Source organism: Microcebus murinus, chromosome 12, assembly GCF_040939455.1.
Source record: "Microcebus murinus isolate Inina chromosome 12, M.murinus_Inina_mat1.0, whole genome shotgun sequence".
Classification (NCBI taxonomy): Eukaryota; Metazoa; Chordata; class Mammalia; order Primates; family Cheirogaleidae; genus Microcebus; species Microcebus murinus.
Window position 1 is genome coordinate 34,923,004 of NC_134115.1, and position 25,035 is coordinate 34,948,038.

General features: G+C 41.4%; 2 protein-coding genes across 3 annotated transcripts in view; one reads left to right on the forward strand and one right to left on the reverse strand.

Moving 5' to 3' along the window:
* UHRF2 (ubiquitin like with PHD and ring finger domains 2) overlaps nt 1-2,207 on the forward strand; it is an 80,665-nt gene extending 78,458 nt beyond the window's left edge. For both annotated transcript variants that reach the window (XM_076008689.1, XM_012738340.3), the window contains 2 exons: nt 66-164; nt 1,190-2,207. In XM_076008689.1, the coding sequence (XP_075864804.1) occupies nt 66-164; nt 1,190-1,336 (246 nt within the window). In that variant the 3' untranslated portion in view covers nt 1,337-2,207. The remainder of the gene's footprint in view (nt 1-65; nt 165-1,189) is intronic.
* A 15,818-nt stretch (nt 2,208-18,025) lies between these two features.
* The window catches only part of GLDC (glycine decarboxylase), an 86,314-nt gene continuing 79,304 nt past the window's right edge, over nt 18,026-25,035 (reverse strand). The window contains exons 22-25 of the mRNA XM_012738363.2: nt 24,493-24,588; nt 21,001-21,173; nt 19,637-19,717; nt 18,026-18,732 (exon numbers count right to left, since the gene is read on the reverse strand). Of these exons, the coding sequence (XP_012593817.1) occupies nt 18,589-18,732; nt 19,637-19,717; nt 21,001-21,173; nt 24,493-24,588 (494 nt within the window). The 3' untranslated portion in view covers nt 18,026-18,588. The remainder of the gene's footprint in view (nt 18,733-19,636; nt 19,718-21,000; nt 21,174-24,492; nt 24,589-25,035) is intronic.

A 25,035-nucleotide genomic window follows, 5' to 3' on the forward strand; every position in this document is an offset into this window, starting at 1 on the left:
CACTTAGAATTAGTGTATTATGAACTGTTAACTTTTATTTTCCCTCCCCTTGGATACCATTCTAGAATTTTCTGAAAAAATTGGAACAATCTTTTATGTGTGTCTGCTGCCAGGAGCTAGTTTACCAGCCTGTGACAACAGAATGCTTCCACAATGTTTGTAAAGTAAGTAGAATTCCTTTCTCATTTTCCATATTAGGCCTGAAGGCACACTATTCTCTCCATCTTTTTTAGTGAGCTAAGAAGCATTTTTCCATAAAGCCAGGATAGTTATGGAACCTTGCCAGTTAAGAAGCATTTAACTACATCTTGGTGGTAAATGCATGTTTTAATTCAATTGCAATGGTAATTCAGATATTAATATATATTGTTTGAGGTATTCTGTTATGTTTAAAACTATTGAGGACGGGTTGAAATGAAGAAGAAAGTAAAATGTCATTGCTCTTTACTATGTAATAGCTTGTTTTATATATTATAGTGTGAACTAGAAATAATAAATTTAATAAAGAGTCTAAAACAAATTGTACCTGGCAGAATGCCCAGATGAATTGAATATTGTTTTATCAACATGGTGTAAAAGGAAAGTTTGAGTTTTATTCAAGCCAAGTAGTGGCTGTATACCCTGACCAAACTTTAGAACTTTAGTTTCTTTTATAAAATGGAAACAAATCTTCTAGCTATGAGTTTGTGTCTAACCTTGAGTCAGTTAACTCTCTTTACTGTAGTTAGTGCAGCTAAATATATTTTTTAAATACCTATTGTGTGTTAAGTGATTTGATAAAATATATAACTATATAACTATAGTGCTTAAGAAAGGAATGCTGATTTTTATTCTCTAGGGCTCTGTCAGGAAAGAACAGGATTAAAATATGACATAACAGATTAGGCTAGTGGCAACCACACATAATCTCTAACACCATCATTTTTCTGGATGAGGAAGTTGAAGCACAAAATAGTTAAATCATTTACCTGAAGTCTCATAGTATGTACCAGAGGTAGAACTAAAACCATGACTGTGGGCTTTTTCATAGTGCAGATTCAGGTCCTCGCAGTTGTTCATCTTTTATGTTTCTCTTGTTACCAAACATTAAGTTTCTAGTTCCCAGCAATAAGTTGTTAAGTACTTTTCTACATGCCTTATCCTCAGATAAAATTGGATGTTTTTTTTTTCCCCCTTGGTTTTACTTTAGGATTGCTTACAGCGTTCCTTTAAGGCCCAAGTTTTCTCCTGCCCTGCTTGCCGGCATGATCTTGGCCAGAATTACATCATGATTCCCAATGAGATTCTGCAGACTCTACTTGAGCTTTTCTTCCCTGGCTACAGCAAAGGACGATGATCTGTCTACTTCCACTGTATTGTTCCTGGTGGCTTTTTGGACAATAAAGAATCTAAAATGGGTGGGGAGGGTGGAAGTAATGGCGGACCACATCTCTCACGTTCTGAAGCAGCTAATCCTCTTTCCCACATAGCCATCATCTTATGTGTGTAGTAAGAGGCCCATTTCTCAACTGTCTTTTAAATATCAAAAGGTAGTTCCTGTCAGTAACAACTAGTTTTAATGAGTCAAAGCCTCAGCTGTAGTTGATACCCAAGTTACGATTTATTTTGCAACTACCTCAGGACAGAAAAGATTTATGGGGATTTTAAAAATCATTGAATAATTAGTTAAATGAAATTTTAGCTACACACTGCCTCCCAAATATTAGTTGTGCCTGGTTCTTGTAATTTGATTTTTACAGAAAAGGAAATGACACTTGAGATCCTTGGAATGAACGCAGCTTCTGTAATGTGCATAATACTTTTTTTAACGTCTCTTCCATTACAAAGTGTGTTTTGCAAGGACAGGTTCATTTTTTGGCCCACTTTGTGAGCTCCATTGTGCTTTTCTCTGGTGTTTTATGCAAGTTGACTACTAATGACTAATGAGAACAATAATGAATGCATTGTTGCAGCATTAGTGTAATGTGGTGTGGTTTTGCACTTAAAAGAAGTATTCAGATGCTGTAGTTGTAAATGTTCATGAAAACCCACTTCTGTACTAGTCAAACTGCTTTTAGTGAGTCTCACCAGTGGTTTTACATCTGCAGAGTATTGAGGGCTGTGCTGACTTTTGAGAGGATTTGAAATTGCTTCATATTGTGAACCTAAATTTTATATTCACTATATTCCCTAAAGTATACCTTAATAAATATTTTATGATCAGAAAACTCATTTTGCTTTACTTTTTTTACATTTGTCTGCTTATATTGTGGATTTTTAAGAATCATTGATTTCCAGGGTTTTTCATTATGCATCTTTAGTGAAACAGACATCTTTAACTTTGAATTTGGTAATGAGAACTAGAATGAAATCTAGTTCTAAGCACTAAGAACAAATTTCATCCTGTTTTTTAATTTCTAAATGTGAAAATTTTCAGAACACCTAAGTGACTATCTGTAATTTCTGTCTTATGTTCAACTGTGTAGCATAGTCAGTGCTACTTATTTCACAGAATACGTTAAAACATTCTTCTATTCTCTGTACTCCTATATTTTCATCAGAGAAAAGTCTTAATGTGATCAAGTCAGTCTTTCCACTCCTAAATTCTGAACCGTATAAATAACCAAGACTTATTGAATATTTACTTTGTATCAGTCACTTGTACATTTTTATGTGTATTTAATCCTTCTGACAACTGTAAGAGGCAGATACTACTATCCCCATCTTACGGATGAACATCCATGGAACTGAAAGGTTAAGAAACTTGCCCAGAAGTCATACATCAAGCAAGTGGCAGAGCTGTGTTCTAAACTTGTCAGTCTGATTCCAGAGCTGGTGATCTTTACTTCATGCTATGTAAGCTTACAGCCTCTTACCCTTGGATATTTGGCAAACTAGTTTCGTTGCTTTTCCTGCATTCAGTTAAATTCAAAATCAGGTTCTGGGAATCACAGATAGCATAGTGGATTGGAGCTATGGTCACTTGGGGTTATAGACACTGGAATCATTTCTGTTTTGTTTTGTTGTTTTTTTTTTTTTTGAAACAGAGTCTCAGTTGCCTGCTAGAGTGCCGTGGCATCAGCGTAGCTCATAGCAACCTCAAGCTCTTGGGCTCAAGCAATCCTTCTGCCTCAGCCTCCCAAGTAGCTGGGACTACAGGCATGCGCCACCATGCCCATCTAATTTTATATATATATGTATGTGTGTGTGTGTGTATATATATATATATATATTTTTTTTTTTTAGTTGGCCAATTAATTTCTTTCTATTTTTAGTAGAGACGGGGTCTCGCTTTTGCTCAGGCTGGTTTCGAACTGACCTTGAGTGATCCACCGACCTCTGCCTCCCAAAGTGCTAGGATTACAGGCATGAGCCACCATGCCTGGCCTGAATCATTTCTATTTTGAAATATCTAGATAGGACCTTAAACTGAAAATCATTAAATTACATCATCCAGTGATATATTCCCTCTGGCATTGGCCATGCTTCTTTTTTTTTTTTTTTTCTTTATGCCTCTGCTTCATGTATTTTTTTCAAGTGTGTCCATCCCCCAGTTGGTGTTTATCACATTCATTATGTATGTATATGCCCATCCCCTCCCCCCCACCTGCCTGACACCCGATAGATGTTAGTCCTATATGTCTACTTATGTGTTGATCAGTTAATACCAATTTGGCCATATTTCTTCACGAAGGGTGGGAAATATCTCCCAGTTTCACCTACTTGAACTGGTTTATTTCTACCAGAAGCAAAATAACTAATTCCCACATTTCTGCTATGTTATTGTCCAAACTCTGCCATAACACGATAGGAAAGAAGTTTGATTATAGCTTAACATGTTCACAAATGTCAAGAATGGCCCAAAGCTAAGCAATATTTTATTCTTGAACATTTTTAGTCAGATTTTTTTACATAAACATTTCAGTTTGTACCTAGAGTATGGGGATTCTTAGAAAACATAGCTACGGTAACATTGCCACATGTAAAAAATACCCAGCAATTTCTTTACATCACATATCTAATAAATGTTCTAATTTCTGTTGTCTCAAATGTCATAAATGTATTTTAGTTGGTTTGCCTCAATGAGGATCCAAATAAAGACCTCACATTGTGATTAATTGCTATCTTTTAAGTATCTCTTAATCTGTATGTATCCCCTAATCTTTTCTTCTCTTTTCACCTTTTGCAATTTATGTGTTGAAATTGAGTTTGTTGTTCTGAAGCATTTCTGACAGAATAGATTTGCTGATGGAACCCTGTGGTGTAAGTTTAACATTTCTGTAAATGGGTAGTTAGAATTAAAGGATGACCAGATTCAAATTTGACCTAAGACTTCTTCATAGGTGATTTGATTATCCTTCAGGTAGCACATAGTATCTGATTGTCTCTTTGTCTTAAGTCTAAAAGATGTTTTCCCACTGGAATCTATTATATTTTGTAGGTTACAGTGATTACTGTTAAGTATTCAATCACTTTTATATGGGTAGCATTTTTAAACATTTTTTTCTGATTAGATAGGGCCTCTAGTTTTAGAATTCACTTCTAATATGATTCATCAACAAATGTGTGCATGCTAGTATGTTTCAACACTTTGGGAAGGTGGCATACATGTCAGTACTGTCACAGCTCTATTATGACAACTTAGCCAACAGAAAGGGGCCCTACCTACATACTTAAAATTTTGGATTTTACTATAGATCCTACTTATAAGTAGGATCTTATAAGAGCTGGGTAGAGATCTCTGAAATGTCCATTGTCTGCTATTTTCCCATTAGGAACCAAACTTTTCTCTGTTCTTCTGGACACCCCTGATATTAGTGAATTGAGCTTGATGGCCCAGTCCCCCATCAGCTTACACAAGGAGTTATGCTTGCTTGCTCACTTTACTGGCTGGTCTCTACTGCCAGACCTTCACAATTCCTGAAGGAACTGGTATTTAGTGACCTGGCTTAATCACATCCTACACAGGAAAAAAAAAAGTCACTGTATATAAGAAATCAAGAGTTTCTTAAAGGGACCACACAAGGAGAACAAATAATGGCTGGTTGAAAAAAAATAAGATTTTACAACTATATCCTCAAATGTGATACTACATTGCATTGATAAAACAGGCTGCTGTGTGAAGAGTAATTTGAGTAATTTGGAACAAAACGTTGTGAAAACAAAATGCAACAGACAAAACAGAACTGGACACTGCCAAAATTTGTATTGCCAAGTAATCTGTTATTTATGAATATACCACTTTATTCATCTACTGGTAAATATTTGGATTGTTTCCAGGGTTTTGCTATTATGAATAAAGCTGCTGTGAACCATTGTATTTGGAAAACTCTTAAGAAATATGTACTTACCATATAACCAATCAACTTCACTATTAAGAAAAAGACATGTTCAAAGTGGTTTATACCATCTTACATTTCTGCCAGCAGTGTATGAGAGTTCTAGTTGCCTCACATCCTCACTAACACTTGGTTTTGTCATTTCTTTTCATTATAAACCATTCTAGAGGGTGTGTAGTTCCTGTGGGAGACAAGTGGGTTGTGATAGTCATATGTACTATTCACCAGGTATTTCAGGCTGTGAAGTGCAAGTGTTAGGATTGCACTTCCTAGCTGCCTTGTTTGGGTAGGGCCGTATGACCAGTTGGCCAGTTAGTTGAGAGCAGAAATGCTGTATATCACTTCTAGGCAGGGCATTTCCTTGCCCTCTAGTGTTTTCTTTATTTCCATGGAGACCACTGGCACCCCAGTAGCACTTTTCTATTATCCTAGATCCCAGAATGAGAATGATCCAGAGCCTCTGGCCAACTTGTGGTGGACATGCAGTATAAGTGAGAAGTAAATCGTCAAGCCCTTGCGGTTATTGAGTAGTTAGCACAGCATCACCTATCCTATCCTGACTGACTAGGAAGCATTCCTAACTACCTCAGCCTACCAGTGGTTAGAGAATTGATTTTAATTGGTCTTTTATCTTTATATCTAGAACTTCCACTATTTTTAAACCAATTCTTTAATATTCAAGTCAGTTGACTGAGCTATTTATAAGTTGGTAGTATAATAGGCAACCTCCTGGTCTTCATGCCCTGGTATAAATCTTTCCTTGAGTGTGGGCTAGACTTAGATTCTCTTGTAATGAATAGAATACCACAGAAGTGATAAGTCATTTCCAAGATTAGGTCACAAAAATACTGTGGCTTCCACTTTGAGACCCCTATCTCTTTCAATCTGGGGGAAGGCAGCTGCTATGTTGTGAGCTGCCATATGGAGAGATACAATATGGCAAAGAACTGATGTCTCTGGTCAACAGCCAGCAACAGCCTAAAGCCTACCGAAGACCATAGAAATGATCTTGGTAACAGAATCTCTATTGAGCCTTGAGGTAACTTCAGCCCTTAACTGCAACCTTGTGAGATCCTCAACCACAGATGCCCAGCTGAACCGTTCCTGCATTCCTGACGCACAGAAACAAATAATAAATGTTGTCTTAATCATTTGCTTTGGGGTAATTATGCAGCAAAAAATGACTAATACAGATAGGGTGATCTTAAGTGCCAGTTTGGCCTGGACAGACCCAATTTGCACTTCTTGCTCCAAACTGAATACTATTTGCTTTTCTTCTTTAAAGTGCCCCAAGTTGGATAACATCACCCTATTTATAGACTCAATTAAAATCATCTATAACATGAATCTAAATTCACTTTTATTGCCAAAATATTCTTTCCCTACCATATCTAAGGAATTATGACTCATTGATAGCATTTTTCTCCTTAAGAAAATATGGGCATTTAAAAAATCTCTAGTGAGTAGTAATACGTGAGAAATGATGACTGGTAGAAGTATTATACAGTAATCCTAAGGACATTTTTGCCTGGAAATCTCTATCTCCAAGTAGCTTCTAACTAGGTTTCTTCCTGATTTCTTGTCTGATTGCTCAAATACTATAGAGTTAGAATTTACCCTAGTTGGTGTTTGCTTAAGGAATCATAGTAAAGCTTACAGGAGCTTTGGGCTTATGTGCACCCACCACTAAAGTAACTCCCCACCCCACATAAGCGCTTTATCTGGTTCACAGATATTTCTTTAACCAAAAAAAAAAAGTGTCACAAATGTGTGATCTTACCAAATCCATAAGTCCTTATAAAATACATCAATTTTATAAAGTAAAATCCCCCCAATTCACATTAAAAACTTTAACTTTTTATTTTGAAGTAGTTATAGACTCACAAGAAGCTACAAAAATGGTACAGAGAATTCTCGTGTACTTTTCACCCAAATTCCCCCAGGGATAACATCTTATGTAATCACAGTTATCCAAACCAGGAAATTGACACTGGTACAATAATATTAACTACAGATTTTACTTGAATTTCACCAGTTTCAACATGAACTCATTTTGGGGTCTATGGTAGTTCTGTGAAATTTTATCACATGTAAAGATTTGTGTCACCACCATGATGAAGATAGTTGACTATTCTATCACCACAAAAATCTCTCCTGCTACTTCCTTAGAGTCACACCCTCCCCCAACCCTAACTCAAGACATTTGTCTGTTCACCATCACTATAATTTTGTCATTTCAAGGATGATACATAAATGGAATCATGCAGATTCAGAGTATATATTAATAACTTTGAGATTGGCTTTTTCCCCCACAGCATAACATTAGCATTCATCTAAGTTATTGCATATATATCAGTTTCATTCTTTTTTATTGTTGAGGAGGAGTCTAGTTCGTTCATCCATTTATCCATTGAAGGACTTCTGGGTTGTTCTTAGATTTTGTTTGTTATAGATAAAGCTGCTGAATATTCATGTACAGATTCTTGTGTGGAGATAAGTTTTCAGAACATAAGTTTTCATTTCTCAGTGGCATAATTATGGGTTGTATGATAAGTATGTGTTTAGTTTTATAAGAAACTGCCAAACTAGCAGGACAGGGGCCATGGAAGTTGGAATCCGCTAAGGGGTGTGTAACAACTCACCTGCTGAATTAACTAGCCAAAAAAAATTAAAAAAAAACTGGCCGGGTGAGGTAGCTCAGGCCTGTAATCCTAGCACTCTGGGAGGCCGAGGCAGGCGGATTGCTCGAGGTCAGGAGTTCGAAACCAGCCTGAGCAAGAGCCAGAGCCCGTCTCTACTATAAATAGAAAGAAATTAATTGGCCAACTAATATATATATATATATATATATATATATATATATATATATATACAAAAAATTAGCCGAGCATGGTGGTAGTCTGTGGTACCTGTAGCTCCAGCTACGTGAGGGGCTGAGGCAAGAGGATTGCTTGAGCCCAGGAGTTTGAGGTTGCTGTGAACTAGGCTGGGCAACAAAGTGAGACTCTGTCTCAAAAAAAAAAAAAAAATCCCTGCCAAAATTTCCCAGAGTATACCATTTTACATTCCCATCAGTAATATGTGAGAGATACAATTGCTGTGCATTCTTGCTAGCATTCAGTATTGTCAGTATTTTTATTTTAGCCCTTCTAATAGATGGGTAGTAGTATCTCATCATGACTTTATTTTGTGTTTCCCTAATAGCTGATTAATTAATCAACTTTTCATTTGCTTATTTGCCATCCTATATACTCAGGAAGTGTTTGTTCAAGTCTTTTTCCCACTTTTTATGAGATTATTTCTTACGGTTGAGTTTAGAGTTATGTGTTCTAAATAATAGGGTTTTTTTTTTTGTCAAATATTCGATTTGTAATTATTTTTCCCAATCTGTAATTTGTGTTTTCATTTTCTCAATCCTGTATTTCACAGAGAAAACGCTTTTAATTTCAATGGTCTAATTCATCAATTTTATTTTATAAGTCATGCTGTTGGCATCAGTTTTTAAAACTCTAGAGAAAAATAGCTTATTACAATACTCAGATATTTTCCTTTGCCCTTGTTCTTTCAAAATACAATTTTCTATCTGTTATTTCCTTTCTGCTTGAAGAACTCACTCCAATAATTCTTTTAGGTCAGATCTGCTGGTAACAACTTCTCTTAGTTTTCCTTCATACAAGAATGTCTTCATTTTACCATCATTCCCGAGGGATATTTTCAATTTTCTGAGGGTTGGCAGTTCTTTTCTTTCAGCACTTGAAAATGTCTTGCCACTTCCTTGTGGCTTCCATGATTTCTGATAAGAAATCTTATACTATTCATATTGTCCTTCCCCCTATGAGTAATGCTTTGTTCTTCTCTGGCTTCCCTTTAAGATTTTTGTCTTTGTCTTCAGTTTTCAGAAATTGGATTATGAGAATGAGTTTGGTGTTTGAGAATGAGTTTCTTCAAGTTTATCCTGTTTTGGGTTCGCTTAGCTTCGTTTTTGTTTTTTTTCACTTAGTTTCTTGAATCTAGATATGTATCTTTTGTCAAATTTGGGACGTTTCCAGCCATTATTTCTTCAAATATAGTTTCAGCCCTCCACTTTCTCCTTTTCTCCTGGAACTCCAGTGATATGAATGTTAGAACTTTTATTACTGTCCCACAAGTGTCTGAGGTTCTGTTCATTTTTATTTACTTTATGTTCCGTTGCTCAGTTTCGATAATTCCTAATGATTGAGTTCATTGATTCTTTCACCTGTCATCTATATTTTTCTGTTGAGCCCCTCCAGTGAGTTTGGTTTGGTGCATTTTTCAGTGCTAAAACTTCTATTATGGGGCAGGTGCTGTGGCTCACGCCTGTAATCCTAGCACTCTGGGAGGCCAAGGCGGGAGGATTGTTTGAGCTCAGGAGTTCGAGACCAGCCTGAGCAAGAGCAAGACCCTGTCTCTACTAAAAATAGAAAGAAATTAATTGGCAAAAAAAAAAAAAAAATAGTAGGCAATGACAACATTGTTACACATACTTAGGGAGTATGATTCAGTCTGTCATCCAGGACTACCGAAGGTGCACTCCAGACACAACTAAATACCTGTGGAATGACAAAAGACTCAATTCTCAGAAACAAATTCAATAAGTATGTCATGAGTCACATACAACTCATGGGCGTGGGGTGTAAAAATTGATTCTAGCACCTCCTGTGCATATAGCTCATGCACAGAAAACAATAAAAAATAAATTTTTCATTAAATTAGAAAGGATCATTTTGTTTTTGAAGTTTTTATCCTATTTTTGTAATAAAACACCATGTTGGCCCCAAGGAAAAATTATTTTTTTTCTGGTGTGGCAGTCAATGTGTTAAGTAAGAATTCTGCCATTTGTTGGTGTTTAACATTGAATTTCATTGCATTTTGTAAATTTGTGTCTGTGAGCTCGTTTCCCACAGTTTTCTTTTTACAGGATTTTGCTTATGGCTTGGTTGTAAATACAATTGCTTCCTTTGGATAAATTTTTGATTATTTTTGCAGGGGTCCTATATGGCTTTCTGAAACTGAACCGAATGTTAAGTTTTACTGAATGGCACTCCTTTACTATGCAGATAGGATGAACTGGCTTCTGTATTTGCATGCAACCAAGCATCTTGTTGGGTGACTTTCTTTCAGCCCATGGCCTAGGACATGAAACTTATTTCCTGCTATGACCCTGGACTAGAAAATACTGATTTTTCAATCCTCATTTTGGAACAGGGTTTTCCCAATTCTAAATATGCCCCGATTTCTGCTCCTTGCTGTGCAGTATGATTGTAGCTTCAATTCCTAAACATCCAAACATCCATTCCCGGACCTCGTGGAATTCCGAAGGTGCATATCCAGTCCAGGTTCCTTCATGGGACACGTGGATTCAAGTGCTGTGTTCCCTCTTTGTGCTATCTGGAGGTTTCCTTTTGTTTCTTTAGAACCTGTTTTTTGTTTTTTGTTTTAAATGAAGGGAAGAGGAGTATTTCACCAGCATGCTCATGTCTTAGAAGCACGGATAGAAATAGTTCTCAATCTATACATTCTGTGTTTAAAAAAGAAGTGAACACTGTTGGTATTTTTCACATTTTGTGAGGTAAATGGCATTATCTCCATTTAACAAAGAAGCAGTTTCAGAGTTAGTGCCCTATGTCACTGCTAGTCATTAGTGGAGCTAGAATGTAAACTCAAGGCTATGTGTTACTTTCCACTATTCTTTCTGATTCACTATATTGTTTATTCCAGAATTTACTTTTATATTATGTCCATTTTCCCTTGGCAGCCAGGTTTGGACACTATTCCAGAGATAACTAATGTGCAACCTCACTAAAATTCATCTAAAAATATTTGACAAGCCGGGCGGGGTGGCTCACGCTTATAATCCTAGCACTCTGGGAGGCCAAGGCGGGCAGATTGCTCAGGGTCAGGAGTTCGAAACCAGCCTGAGCGAGATCCTGTCTCTACTAAAAATAGAAAGAAATTAATTGACCAACTAAAAATATATATACAAAAAATTAGCCGGGCACGGTGGTACATGCCTGTAGTCCCAGCTACTGGGGAGGCTGAGGCAGGAGGATTACTTGAGCCCAGGAGTTTGAGGTTGCTGTGAGCTAGGCTGATGCCATGGCACTCACTCTAGCCTGGGCAACAAAGTGAGACTCTGTCTCAAAAAATAAAATAAAATAAAAAAGTAAAAATACATGACAGTAATTGTTACATGACGCTTATTTCTTTGAGAGTCTTCTCATTTTCATACTGTAAAAACCACGGGTTTCATTCCTACATGCAACTAATTTCAAGGAAATAATGGAATTGTTTAAGGACTATATTGAGCCTGCTTAACTAGGGCACCCTTGTTCAGCCTCTCCTCCCAGAACTGCCTCATGCTTGGTAGCATAATCTTCAGGTGAACGGCACTTCTCTAAATGGCAGACACTGTCCCAGGCTAAAGGCTGTCTTTATGACAAAATCCAGAAATAGTGTTGCTAGCTAACCCTCCATTCCCACCCTCCAACGTGGCTGGCACCACATACCACGCTCATTCCTTTGCTATTGGCAAGTCTATTTAACAGCCTGCCCCAACTGCTTCCACAGATAGTATTTTTCTCATTGTCTTTTGGAATGTATTTGAAGCAACTTCTTTTAACCAATAAAAACATCTAGATTTTCTATTTCAAGGAACATTATTATTCTTGTGTAGTTATGTTGGATGAAATGTCTTGAACACAAGCAAGTTATCTTTTTTTTTTCCATTCTTTATGCCAGACTTTTTTTCTTTCTTTCTTTTTTTTTTTTTTTTGAGACAGAGTCTCCCTGTATTGCCCGAGCTAGAGTGCCGTGGCATCAGCCTAGCTCACAGCAACCTCAATCTCCTGGGCTCAAGTAATCCTTCTGCCTCAGCCTTCCGAGTAGCTGGGACCACAGGCATGCACCACCATGCCTGGCTAATTTTTTCTATATATTTTTAGTTGGCCAATTAATTTCTTTCTAGTTTTAATAGAGACGGAGTCTCACTCTTGCTCAGGCTGGTTTCAAACTCCTGACCTCGAGCGATACTCCCGCCTTGGCCTCTCAGAGTGCTAGGATTACAGGCGGGCGTAAGCCACCACGCCCTGCCCAGACTTTTAAAGAATCTGTTGAGTCCCTCTGTAATCAAAAAAAGAAAGAAAATATTAAAGAGAATACATTTTAAAAATATTTAAAAAATAAAAAATAAAATAAAATCTGTTTGCATCTGGGTCTACTTTGGTGCTTGGTCCTACTGCAGCAAATAGCAGTTTCAGATCAATTTCCCAATGGCAGCACCATTGTGGGAAAGTCTGTATTCTTTTAGGTTGACTGACCTTACTCCTGGTGCCGATGGGTTCCACCCTGCTTTCTGGGGGTTTGTGATTCTGGCTGTTATTTAAACACTGACATCTTCTGAGTCTTACCAAGTTTTTTGTGTTTTGTTTTTTTTCAAATGTTCTTCAGAAGCTCTTCTGTAGGAAATTAAAAACGTCATATCCTACTATACAAATACTTTACTAGTGAGGTTATAGAAAATGAAACAATGCAACAAATAGATATAAGCACATTAAAATTTCTCTTGTGTGTGTCAGTTTTGAAAACCTTAGACCTCTTACGACACCCAGAGAGCTATTTCTCTCCAGGCAGTTCCATTAAAAAGTGATTTGTATCCTAGCACTCTGGGAGGACCAAGCGGGCAGATTGCTTGAGGTCAGGAGTTTGAAATCAGCCTGACCAAGAACAAGACCCCGTCTCTACTATAAATAGAAATAAATTAATTGGCCAACTAATATATATAGAAAAAATTAGCCGGGCATGATGGCACATGCCTATAGTCCCAGCTACTCGGGAGGCTGAGGCAGAAGAATTGCTTGAGCCCAGGAGATTGAGGTTGCTGTGAGCTAGGCTGACGCCACGGCACTCACTCTAGCCTGGGCAACAAGGCGAGACTCTGTCTCAAAAAAAAAGTGATTTGTAGTTGATTTTTTTCAACCCTCCATAGATTCCGTTGAATGGAGAAGAAATCACAGGCAATCCCCCGCTTGCATTTCAGAAGTAAATCTGTGTAGCAATGAAAGCTATAATCTTTGACTTAATATAGGTTGAAAATGAAATAATCTTGTATGAATATTTCCATAGAAACAATGACATAGAAGAAATGGGTAGGTTACTAGGTTAAACTATAAAAGCCTATCAAACCATTCTAATTGACAGCGCTACGTTTAGGAAAACCCGTGCCACTTCTAAGCACCAGAGACCACTCCTTGCTCCAAATTCACTGTGTTTTCCAAATGTTGGTAGGAGTGATCTGACAACAGAGTTATAACTTGTATGGTATCCGGGACCTATTCCTATCCCCAGGGAGTTGCACGTATGGGAGGTGGGGAGAAGTGGGAAAAGCTCCAGACAAAAGGAACAAGGTGTCCAAGGCTGGGAAGTTAGCGCTTGGCAGGGTGAAAAGCAACAGCTGCCTGAACCAGACAGATGGGAGGAGGAGCAGGGAAAGGGTGAGACGAAGTACTTAGTGAAGCGAGGGACGAAAGTTACATATTACAAACAAGAGATGAGAAGGGGCCTGGTGTGGTGGTTCACGCCTGTAATCCTAGCACTCTGGGAGGCCGAGGCAGGGAGGGCTCACTCAAGATCAGGAGTTCGAAACCAGCCTGAGCAAGAGCGAGACCCCGTCTAAATTTTTTCTATATATTTTTAGCTGGACAACTAAAAATATATAGAAAAAATTTAGCCAGGCATGGTGGCCCATGCCTGTAGTCCCAGCTACTCGGGAGGCTGAAGCAGGAGGATCGCCTGAGCCCAGGAGTTTGAGGTTGCTGTGAGCTAGGCTGACGTCACGGCACTCTAGCCCAGGCAACAGAGTGAGACTGTCTCAAAAAAAAAAAAGGGGGGGGGGTGGGGATGAGAAGGAAGAAAAAGGCAGCAGCCAAGGAAAAGAAAATCATACATTCACAGACAAACAAACATGCTGTACGTTGATCTTACATATCAGGATGCCCACCTACATCCACGGCAGGTAATAAAGGGGTCCTCCAGCCCTCTTGGCCTCTATCTTGGGCTACAATGATCCTGGGATGTTGCCACCAGCAGTGCCCTCAGGGGTTGCTGCTCTCTGGACTTGAGTTTTCAACTTCACAGAGTTTCTAACCCCTGGGACGTTCACTGCCCTGGCTCCCACTTTCCTCCCTCTGGCCTCCTGTATGGTCCGCTCACTTCTTGCTGACTAGTTGGTTGGGGGGGTGGGGGGAGGAGGAGGGACCCTCCGTGACTCAGTGCTGGGAGGAGCAGTGAGCCCAGCAGATGAGAGCAGAGGCCAAAGCACCAGAGCCTCATCCGGGACCAGCTGTAGAAGCCTCAGCCAAAGCCAGAGAAAAAGTGGTTTTCTCTCAAAATGGTGAGATTTGCATATAGGATGCAAGGTTGACTAATTCCAGCCTTGTCTCTTAAAGGACTCTAGTTCTGGAAAGTTCTGTGAAAAGTGAACAAAGAAAGCTGAGAGGCAATCCTTTATCTGGATGGGGGCTGCAGGCTTCCAATGACAAAGCTGATGCCCCCTCATCCAGATTAAGGATTTAGGTGCTATTTGGGGGTGCAAGAAGCCGTCAGAGGTAAGAAGTTTGGAAGCGGAAAGGCTAGCACTTTTAGTGGTTCACAGGGCCTTGGGGCAGACGTTAGCCAGGGCTGGAGCGTTTCCCAGGGCACACAGCTTTCCTGGACTCCCAGGCGGGCCGGAGCCCTTGCCCTTCAGCACACCAGGCTGCAAAGCGAGGACGGCTCTGGGGGCGGCCTGTGGTCTATCCCAGGTGGGTGCGGCTGGAGCCACGGCTGTGAGGACGCAGGAGGGAGGCCCGATTCACAGGACGGGTGCGTGTATCTACCTCAGACTCCTCGTCTTCAAAATGCTGCTCAACAGGCACATTCTGCATGACATTGTGAATGTTCTTAATGCCACGGTGTTGTCCTAAGCATAAAGTCTAAATTATATACTATGTACATTTTGCCATACTACGTATGCCTTGCCATAATAAACCAAAAGAAATTTTTAATCGGAGACACATTCTATGCAAAGAATACCTAGAGGCTCTGTCTTTTGCACATAGCTTCAATAGCAGACGTTGGAAATGCTGGTTCCGTGTCAATGTGCCTCTTTGAGATCAGGGATCGTTCCTTTTTTTTTTTTTTTTTTTTTTTTGAGACAGAGTCTCACTTTGTTGTCCAGGCTAGAGTGAGTGCCGTGGCGTCAGCCTAGCTCACAGCAACCTCAAACTCCTGGGCTCAAGCAATCCTCCTGCCTCAGCCTCCCGAGTAGCTGGGACTACAGGCATGCGCCACCATGCCCGGCTAATTTTATATATATATATATATATATATCAGTTGGCCAATTAATTTCTTTCTATTTATAGTAGAGACGGGGGTCTCGCTCTTGCTCAGGCTGGTTTTGAACTCCCGACCTCGAGCAATCCGCCCGCCTTGGCCTCCCAGAGTGTTAGGATTACAGGCGTGAGCCACCGTGCCCGGCCAGGGATCGTTTCTTTATTCAATTAATTTCTTTGTATTTGTTGAACACATACTATTAATACACAGAAGGCCCAGGCACAGCATAGGAATCCAAGGATGTAGGAGATATGGTCCCTGCTCTCAAGGGACTTAGTCTAATGAGGCAGAGAGACAAAAACTGAGCAACAAGGGAAAAAAAGTAATTACACATTGTTCTCAGAGTGCGGAGAAAACTGAGTGCCAAGATACAAAGTAACAGACAGAGCCTGTTTCACAGAGGCGTGAGGAAGACCTTCCTGAAGTGCTGAGTGGGGGATGAAGAGCGAGTAGGAGCCAGCAGAGCAAAGGCGGCTGTGGAGAGTGCTCCAAGCGCAGGATGGCACAGGGGACAAGGCACAGAGGTGTGAACACTGGCACAAGTGTCAGTGACTTCATAGTAAAGGACAAACGGTTCACTTCAACTGTGTCGCCTGCATTTGCCTCTGACAGATTCTGGGGCAAGTAATGGATGAGCCACCATGGAAACGACACTGGCAACTCAACTACACTCTGATGAAGAAAGTAGAACTCTGTTCGTGTCAATTATTTATTTTCACGTGCTTGTGCTTCCTGAGAAGGGCTGGGCTGTATCGGGAGCAAGTTTCCCAGCGCAGGAAAGGCAGAGTCTCCAGGTTTGCGGTTACTATGGCAACACAGTATCCCACTCTAGCCAACAGGCACTGGAGCCCGGGTTCAAATTCTGCCTCTCCCTCTAACCTGCTGGCCGTGTGGCCTTAGGCATCTCTCTATCCCCGTCCCCACACGAGCAAAATGGAATATTGTAAGAGTCAAGTGAGATAATATATTTCAAACGCTTAGAATAATAGTACCTGGCACCTGAGAGATATTTAATAGGTATCATTTAATTATCATTTAATATGTAAAAATGGAACCGTGGATCCCATCACTTCTTTACCACATTGTTAGGCTAAAGGAAATTGTCCTACAAATTTCTAAAGTGTGAGAATAAGTGAACTGGTTGCAGAGACTCCAGTAGTGCATGCAGACCTTTTGTCCAGAGCACTTGCTTCAAGCCAGGTGACACGAGGGATGCTCATGTGAGGAAGCTGCCGCGTAAGGAACCAAGTAGTCAGGGTGAGAGCAAGTGCCGGGGTCAGGTGACAGCACTTGAAGCAGTTGCTATTCTGGGGGAAAGTCATTTGTGGCAGGCACGTCAGTTGCCTGCCTAAAACCCATTCCCCGCCTCTCCCCTCCTTTATAAAGTTAACAAAGTTATAATTTTGTTGGGGCAGTAGCATGCCCAGGTATGAGACTTCCCCATGCTCCCTTGTAGCTAGCAGAGGCAATTTGAACCCATTCTGGCCAGCTAAAAGTAAGCAGAAGTTGCTGGGTGGGCCCTCTTGAAAAGCATTTCATGAGAAGCAGACTTGGATGGAATCTACCTTTTGTCTTTTGTGGTTACCCCTTTTCCTATCTAACGTGGGTATGTGATGCCTGGATATGCAGCAGCCATCTTGAGACCATGAGGATGGAAACTATATAAAAGGAGGCAGAGCAGGAAGATTGAAGGAGCAGCATTCCTTGGCTTCGTTACCCCTGGACTTGACAAGAAAAGATGAACTGCTGTTTGAATGAATTCCCATAGTTGGGTTCCAGTTACATGCAGTCTAACCCAGTTCTCACAGAAAGGGCCAAAGTGAGGCCGGGCGCGGTGGCTCACGCCTGTAATCCTAGCACTCTGAGAGGCCAAGGCGGGCGGATTCCTCAAGGTCAGGAGTTCGAAACTGACCTTAGCAAGAGCAAGACCCCGTCTCTACTATAAATAGAAAGAAATTAATTGGCCAACTAATATATATAGAAAAAATTAGCTGGGCATGGTGGTGCATGCCTGTAGTCCCAGCTACTCGGGAGGCTGAGGCAGCAGGATTGCTTGAGCCCAGGAGTTTGAGGTTGCTGTGAGCTAGGCTGACGCCATGGCACTCACTCTAGCCTGGGCAACAAAGTGAGACTCTGTCTCAAAAAAAAAGGGCCAAAGTGGCCTTCACTGCTGACCAAGACACACACTGTTTCTTTAGCCAGTCTAAGGCAAAACTGATGGCGTAGGCCATAGCTATAGGATTGGGTGTTCTCAAGTCCCTTTGTTCCCTCTGAATCTAGGGAGGGGGGTAAAACAAAAATGGACCAAGAGGAGGACATTCTTTAAGTTGAAATGGTTTTATTAGAATACTAATAAATGCAGATAAAAAACCCCACACATACACACACACAGAAAAAGAGGAAGATGCTCAAAAATGCTATCACAGATTAGGCAAATTAGTCGGAGGAAAAGAGTTCTTCAGTGTATACAAAATGTAAACATTTGCCCTGGGATTTCCCACAGATGGCACAGCCCACAGGACTTATTTGGAACAAAAATGTGTCTATTCAGTCTCCAGTGTAGCCTCTATAATGTCTGCAAACTTGCCACATTGAAAAGTTAGCGCTCCTAAAAATTTCTATGCAAAAAAACCCCAAATGGCTCCGAATGAAGGCAAGTGGCGTGTGTGGAAGCGGAGCCCTGAAGCAAACCACCCCTCCGAAGGTTACCTTCCACTCGCCACGCCACTGGCATTCACGCCGACCTTGACAGAGATCACGCAGATATACACAGTATATAACACCCCTACTTGAGCCTGTGGTGGGAGATGAAATAGTTTGTGCTTATCAAATGCTCCGAGGAGAGACATCAGATCGGTCCTTGGAACTCAGGGAGAGAGGACTAAGAAGAGGCCCTCTTCTGTTCAGAAAACGGGGACGCGTACACTTCCATGGGTGGGCAGGTACACATCAGGTGCTGATCTCCGTATATGTCGTCAATCCGGGCAATGGTGGGCCAGAATTTGTTCTCCGGCTTCACGAAGGGCTGCAAAGACAAAAGGCAGGCGCGCTGTGGGTTACTCTGAGAGGTTTCTCCTGTGGCAATGATATTCCCACAGCCTACGACACCCCTAGCCTAACGAGTACTCTGAGAAGTTAAAAGCCAACCCTGTGGGCCAGGCGCGGCGGCACACGCCTGTAATCCTAGCACTCTGGGAGGCCGAGGAGGGCAGATCGCTCAAGGTCAGGAGTTCGAGACCAGCCTGAACAAGAGTGAAACCCCCATCTCTACTAAAACAAAACAAAACAAAAAAACAGAAAAGAAATTAATTGGCCAACTAAAAATATATATAGAAAAAAATTAGCCGGGCATGGTGGCACATGCCTGTAGTCCCAGCTACTTGGGAGGCTGAGGCAGGAGGATTGCTTGAGCCCAGAAGTTTGAGGTTGCTGTGAGCTAGGCTGACGCCATGGCACTGTAGCCCAGGCAACAGAATGAGACTCTGTCTCAAAAAAAAAAAAAAAAAAAAAGCCAACCCTGTGTTATGTCAAAATAAATAAGACCGGTGGCTCACTCGGTGGCTCATGCCTGCGATCTCAGCACTCCAGGAGGCCGAGGCAGGACCCTGTCAAGAGAGCACCTGCTCCTCCAATAAGACTCGAAAAGGCAAGGAAGATGGCATGTGCTCCATCCCTCTGTCGGGCGGCAACGGGAAACACTGTGTTCCCCAAGGGTTCTCAGGCCTGCTGGTGATCCTGTGACTGCCCTCACCCCTGGGAGCCTGTTCCTTTGCTTGCAGGTCCTCTCACGACCCCCAGTTCACAAAGCATCCCACATACGGCTTCCGTAACGGGGACACTAAGAGTGGGCACCCCTCAGGGAAGGAGATGGCCGCGCACGGGAACAGCAGCACGCCCGCTGGCACGCTCAGCCGCTGAGCAGAACTTACGAGTGGGAATGCCGCCACCTCTCTGGAATAAGGCCGGTCCCAGTGGGAGGACGTGACGCATGTCAGGGAGTGTGGAGACATCTGGGACAAAGACACGGAGGGAAGAGGGCTCAGAGGCGCTCTCGTCCCCTGCACTTCACCTCAACCTCAACCGTGGAGCCTCCCACGGAAGTGCAGGCGGAGGAGGCTGTCGGCTCATTTCGGTTTGGGGGGTAGAAAATTGGACACTGTGAAACATTTCAGATACCAGAAAGTTACAGTAATAAGCACATCCACCACCCAGCAAAGTTAAATTAGCATTTTGTCATATTTGAAATGATAAAACATCAGCAATCCAGTTGGAGCTGCCTGTATATCCCCTCCCCAGTGACTACCACTTATACTGAATTTGGTGTTTACCATTTTATCCTGTTTTTATACTATTACTGCACATAGTAAGATGACACATAGAGGATCAATTGGCACATTTTAAAGCCTTATATTATCCAATGAGGAGTATTCTCCTCTTGTTTTTATAACTCAGTATTATGTTCTTCGAGGAGTCTATTGCCACTTTGAAAAAGCAGCCTAGACCCTGAAAGAATCAGCGGTCTCCAGAGAGAAATGAGAAATAAATGACAGTAAAAATAACCACACTGTATCCCTCCGTTACCCTGGGAAACACGTCTAGCCAGGTGCCTGCCCTCTGCGAGCCACTGGCCCTGCACCCCACCTACAGCTAGGCGGTTCTGGAACTTGCCTCAGCGTCTGCCCACATCTCAGGCTTGTTCTCTGGCCTGTAGCCATAAAGACACAAGCACAGGCGTCATGGTATTTCTCCATGCATGATCCTCCAGCTTAATGTCTGGACCTAACAAGAAACTTAGGGCTCTGATTGGATATAAAATTAGCACGTTTTGAAAGAGGTGGGAAAATGCCTATCAAACTCTCCTCTGACATGGGCCATAAACGTTACAAAACATCCAGGCCAAATACCAATCCAGTTCTCAGAGGTAACTGCCCCAGTACAGGAACGTGTGTTTATACTGAGGCAAATACATAAACTTCGTGTATGCTATAATCTCACTACTGTGCACCCGACAGAGACACAGAATGTGAAGAACTCTGCGACGGGGCAGTCCTCAGCCTCCACTCCCTCCTATGGCAATGGGGATGGGGGGCGTGTGGGGTGAATGGCTTCCACAGCCACATGACACCTGAGTGAGTAACTGGGGCCATATTGCATCTTCTCAGAAGAATGTCCCCATTCTAGGCAGGAATACCGTCTTCAGACGAGAGTTCAGGGGTCGCTGGCACACTGTCCAGATACCATTTTTTTACTCAGAGGGACGTTTCAGATAAAGAAGGTACCAGCGCCTGCGCACCTTCAGTGGATTGACCCTGGGGTCGATGCGGCCCTCCTCGATGTCAGCGATCTCCTGCCGAATGCTGATCATGGCATCGCAGAATCTGTCCAGCTCTGCCTTGTCTTCAGACTCCGTGGGCTCAATCATGAGGGTCCCTGCCACAGGCCAGGACATGGTAGGGGCGTGAAATCCTGCAAAGGGAGACAGGAGAACTTGCCTCACTGACTTCGGCCTCCCCAGTTTGGAAGACAAGTCCACAGCGCCTCTTGTAATTTATTCTAAGGAAACCATCAGATACATTTGCAAGTACATGTGTTTCTGGGGATTCGTCTCAGCACTGTGTTGCCCAGGCCGGAGCGCAGTGGCTGTTCACAGGCATCATCACAGCTCACAGCAGCCTCCAACCGCTGGACTCTAGTGATCCTCCTGCCTCAGCCTCCCCAGGAGCTGGGACTACAAGGTACCCGGCTCAGCACTGTTTATAGGAGAGAAACAGGAACAGCCTAATATCCAACAATGGGGACTTGATTAAGCAAATGTTACATGGCACCCTTACAATAAATATGCAACTATTCAAAAGTATATAAATTTGTTAAATTGCATAAGCATTCAAAAATATTAAGTTTCTATATTAATATCGCATTTTTGTAAAAAAATAGGATATTTTTACTTGATATCCCATCCTAGTAAAAAAAAAAAAAAAAAGTACTTTTATATATGTACATTTTATGAGGGAGGATGCCTTGAAAGAAATATTATTATGGTAACAGGACTATTGCCAGAAATGATGGGGCTTTTGTTTCACTTTGAGTTTTAGAATCATTCCATAATCATCATGTATTACTTGCAAATAAGAGAAATGAAAATACTTAATATTAGACTCTGTCAAAAGTTAAATAATGAAGTAACAAGCATTAAGAACCCTGGGGCAAATCTCCTTGCCCCCATTGTACAGATGAAGAAACAAGTTTGACAGCATGCAGAAATAGGCTTAACGTATTTCTATGTTTCCAAAAATTTTCACATGACAATGACATAACAAGGCATGTGGTCAAGAGAGAGATTTCCTGGACAAAAGCCAAAAACAACTTTTTGCCATTTCTTACACTTTTTCTGTGAAATCTTTAAAAGATGAAAAACAACTCCCTGGTTGATATACCTATCAGCTCATCTTGCCCCAGAGTGCAGTGTCTCCTAAATTCTGGTGAGCATCACCATTGCATGGGGTGCACTGGAGTCATATTTTAAGAGATTATCTCTTTAACATTTATTGTAAAAATTTTCAAACATACAGATAAGGTGAAAGAACTGTAATTGAGCATCCACACACCTGCCACCTAGATTCTTCTTCATTGCTATCATTTGCTTTCTCACACCTCTATCCATCCATCTTATTTTTTATGTATTTCAACGTGCATTGCAGTTATCAGTACACTTCACTCACTTTATCATGCATATCATTAACTAGAATTCAATATATGTTCATACTTTCATGATAAAACTTACAGTGAAATGCATAAATATTAACTCTATCGTTTAATGAGTTTGGACAAATGCCTACATCTGTGTCACCCAAAGCAGAAAGGGATTTTTTCTTTTTTAAAGAACAAGCTGATTTCCTATTAAGACTACCACGTGTGTCAATTCCACGTGTGAGCAAATTCAGTTCAACATATTCTGCTGTAATGATTCCCATATCTGGAACCATCTGAGAAGTTGTTTCAGAAGCATAGATTCCTGCATCTGGATCCTGATTCAAGAAGTCCAGGGTAGGGCCCAGAAAGCTATGAGTCTTAAAAATTCCCAGGTGAGGCTGGGCGTGGTGGCTCACGCCCGTAATCTAAGCTCTCTGGGAGGCCGAGGCGGGCGGATCCTTTGAGTTCAGGAGTTAGAAATCAACCTGAGCAAGAGCGAGGCCCCGTCTCTACTATAAATAGAAAGAAATTAATTGGCCAACTAATATATATAGAAAAAATTAGCTGGGCATGGTGATACATGCCTGTAGTCCCAGCTACTCAGGAGGCTGAGGCAGAAGGATCGCTTGAGCCCAGGAGTTTGAGGTTGCTGTGAGCTAGGCTGACGCCACGGCACTCACTCTAGCCTGGGCAACAAAGTGAGACTCTGTCTCAAAAAAAAAAAAAATTCCCAGGTGATTCTGATAATCAGCTGATAATTAGCGTGGGAACATCTGTCCTAAAGCAGTATGCCTCCAAACTTGTGTGTGTATGTGTGTGTGTGGGGGGGGGGGGTGGTCCTTGTTAAATACATGGAGTGCTAGTCCTCTTCTCTTACTTGTTAACACATATATGCTAAGTGCCTACTATGTGGCAGGCGGCTGGACAATTCTGGGTTTTGCATAAGTGTGGAAACCATTCTATCTAAGATCAAAATAACATCAAGGTCAGGAGATAGAGTATGGCTCCAAAATACTGAGTGGAAACTTGAATTACCACCTCTCTCCCAGCCCCTCCTCTCCCTCCCTGCAACTGCTGTGCTAGCTAGATGTGTGATGTAGACAACACACCCAAGAAGTGCTAATCTAATCCTGAATTAGCCATGCTTAGTCACTAGCTGGGAAGTTGAGTCAGAAAAAAGGAGTTCTACTGTCAGAGTGTAAGAGCTGTCAGGAGGAGATTTTCAGGAGGTGATTGCTAATTTCATTAATGAAACCTTTCTCTGGCTTTCCCACTTACTATCAGTGTAACTACATAATAAGATCATTCATTCACTAGAGGAGCGAGTTTCACACGTGGGACTCCCACTATGATGCAGTAATAAAACTATTAAATTAAAAAAGATTTTTTTCTCTTTCTTTCTTAAAGCAAGTCATTACAATGCAGCTATGACTCCACATCCATCAAAAGGCAATGTTCTCCCCAACGTGGCCTTTCTGAGAGTTGAAAGGTCCTTGGTATTAATAATTTCACTAGGAAAACACCCACCAATACACAAAGGGCCCGTGTCTTTTCAAAATGCTTCACAGAAAGTTGAATTTTTCGTGTGAAAACAACATACAGCCATTTCTTCTTCTCTAGAAGCAGCTGAAACAGCTCTGCCCTGACTGAGGTGGTTATAAAATTCCAGTGCTGTTCAACTCGAACACTTCTACAGGTTACTTGCTCCACTTCGTTCCCCATTACGACAGCTTACCTTCTCATACACCGGTTTACCAGGAGTGGGATAGGAGTGAGAATTACCAGAAATATAGGCAAAGAGTAGAATCTTTTTATTTTATTTTAAATTTTAACCCATAAAGACATCTTTTCTTGGTTGCTAATAGATTCAAGATGTGTATTTTAATATATTTTGAAGGCAGGACCAGTGCAGTAATAATGGAAAGTTTTTTTCTCTATTATTTTGAAGGTTGCCAAGAATCCCGGGCTCCTCAATTACCCCACAGATCGGTTCGCTGTGGTGCCTACGCTTTCCATTGGTGCTTTCAGGAAGAGGTTCAAGGCCAGCATGGGCACTGCAGGAATGGGTAACACCACTCACTGTAAGGCCACTTACCATAATCTTGGAGCCTCTTGGCCACATCCACGGCCTCTACATTTGCAGACTTTTTGAAGGGTCTTGTGTCCAAAATAAACTCATGAGCCACGTAACCTGTTTGGGAAAATTGGTTCAGCTGAAGATTAGCATCAGCTTGTTTTAACCCCCCCCCCCCCCAAATGAATAAGTAATTTAAGTAATTAAACTTTTTATGTATATCAGTGAAGATCCAGAAGCCACGAGCACTCAGTAAGTTTATAGCTGGCAATAAAAACTTCATTTAAGCGCACTGGGCCAATGCACCTGATCTTTAGCTCACTGCACACCCACGAGCCTGATCATGGCTGATGGGGGGTGAAAGGTGTTACTAGAAGATTCAACGAGAGGTATCTGGGTGTGAGATTATTTCTATTCCAAGAACCTAAAATCTACTTGCAACAGGCAAACAAATATGTCATCATAGTCCTGATCCCTCTATACAAAACATTTCTGGAGCTAAAAGATCCATTGATACTTCTGGGGAACTTTACCCTCAACATCAAATAACTGTTTCCTCTAACT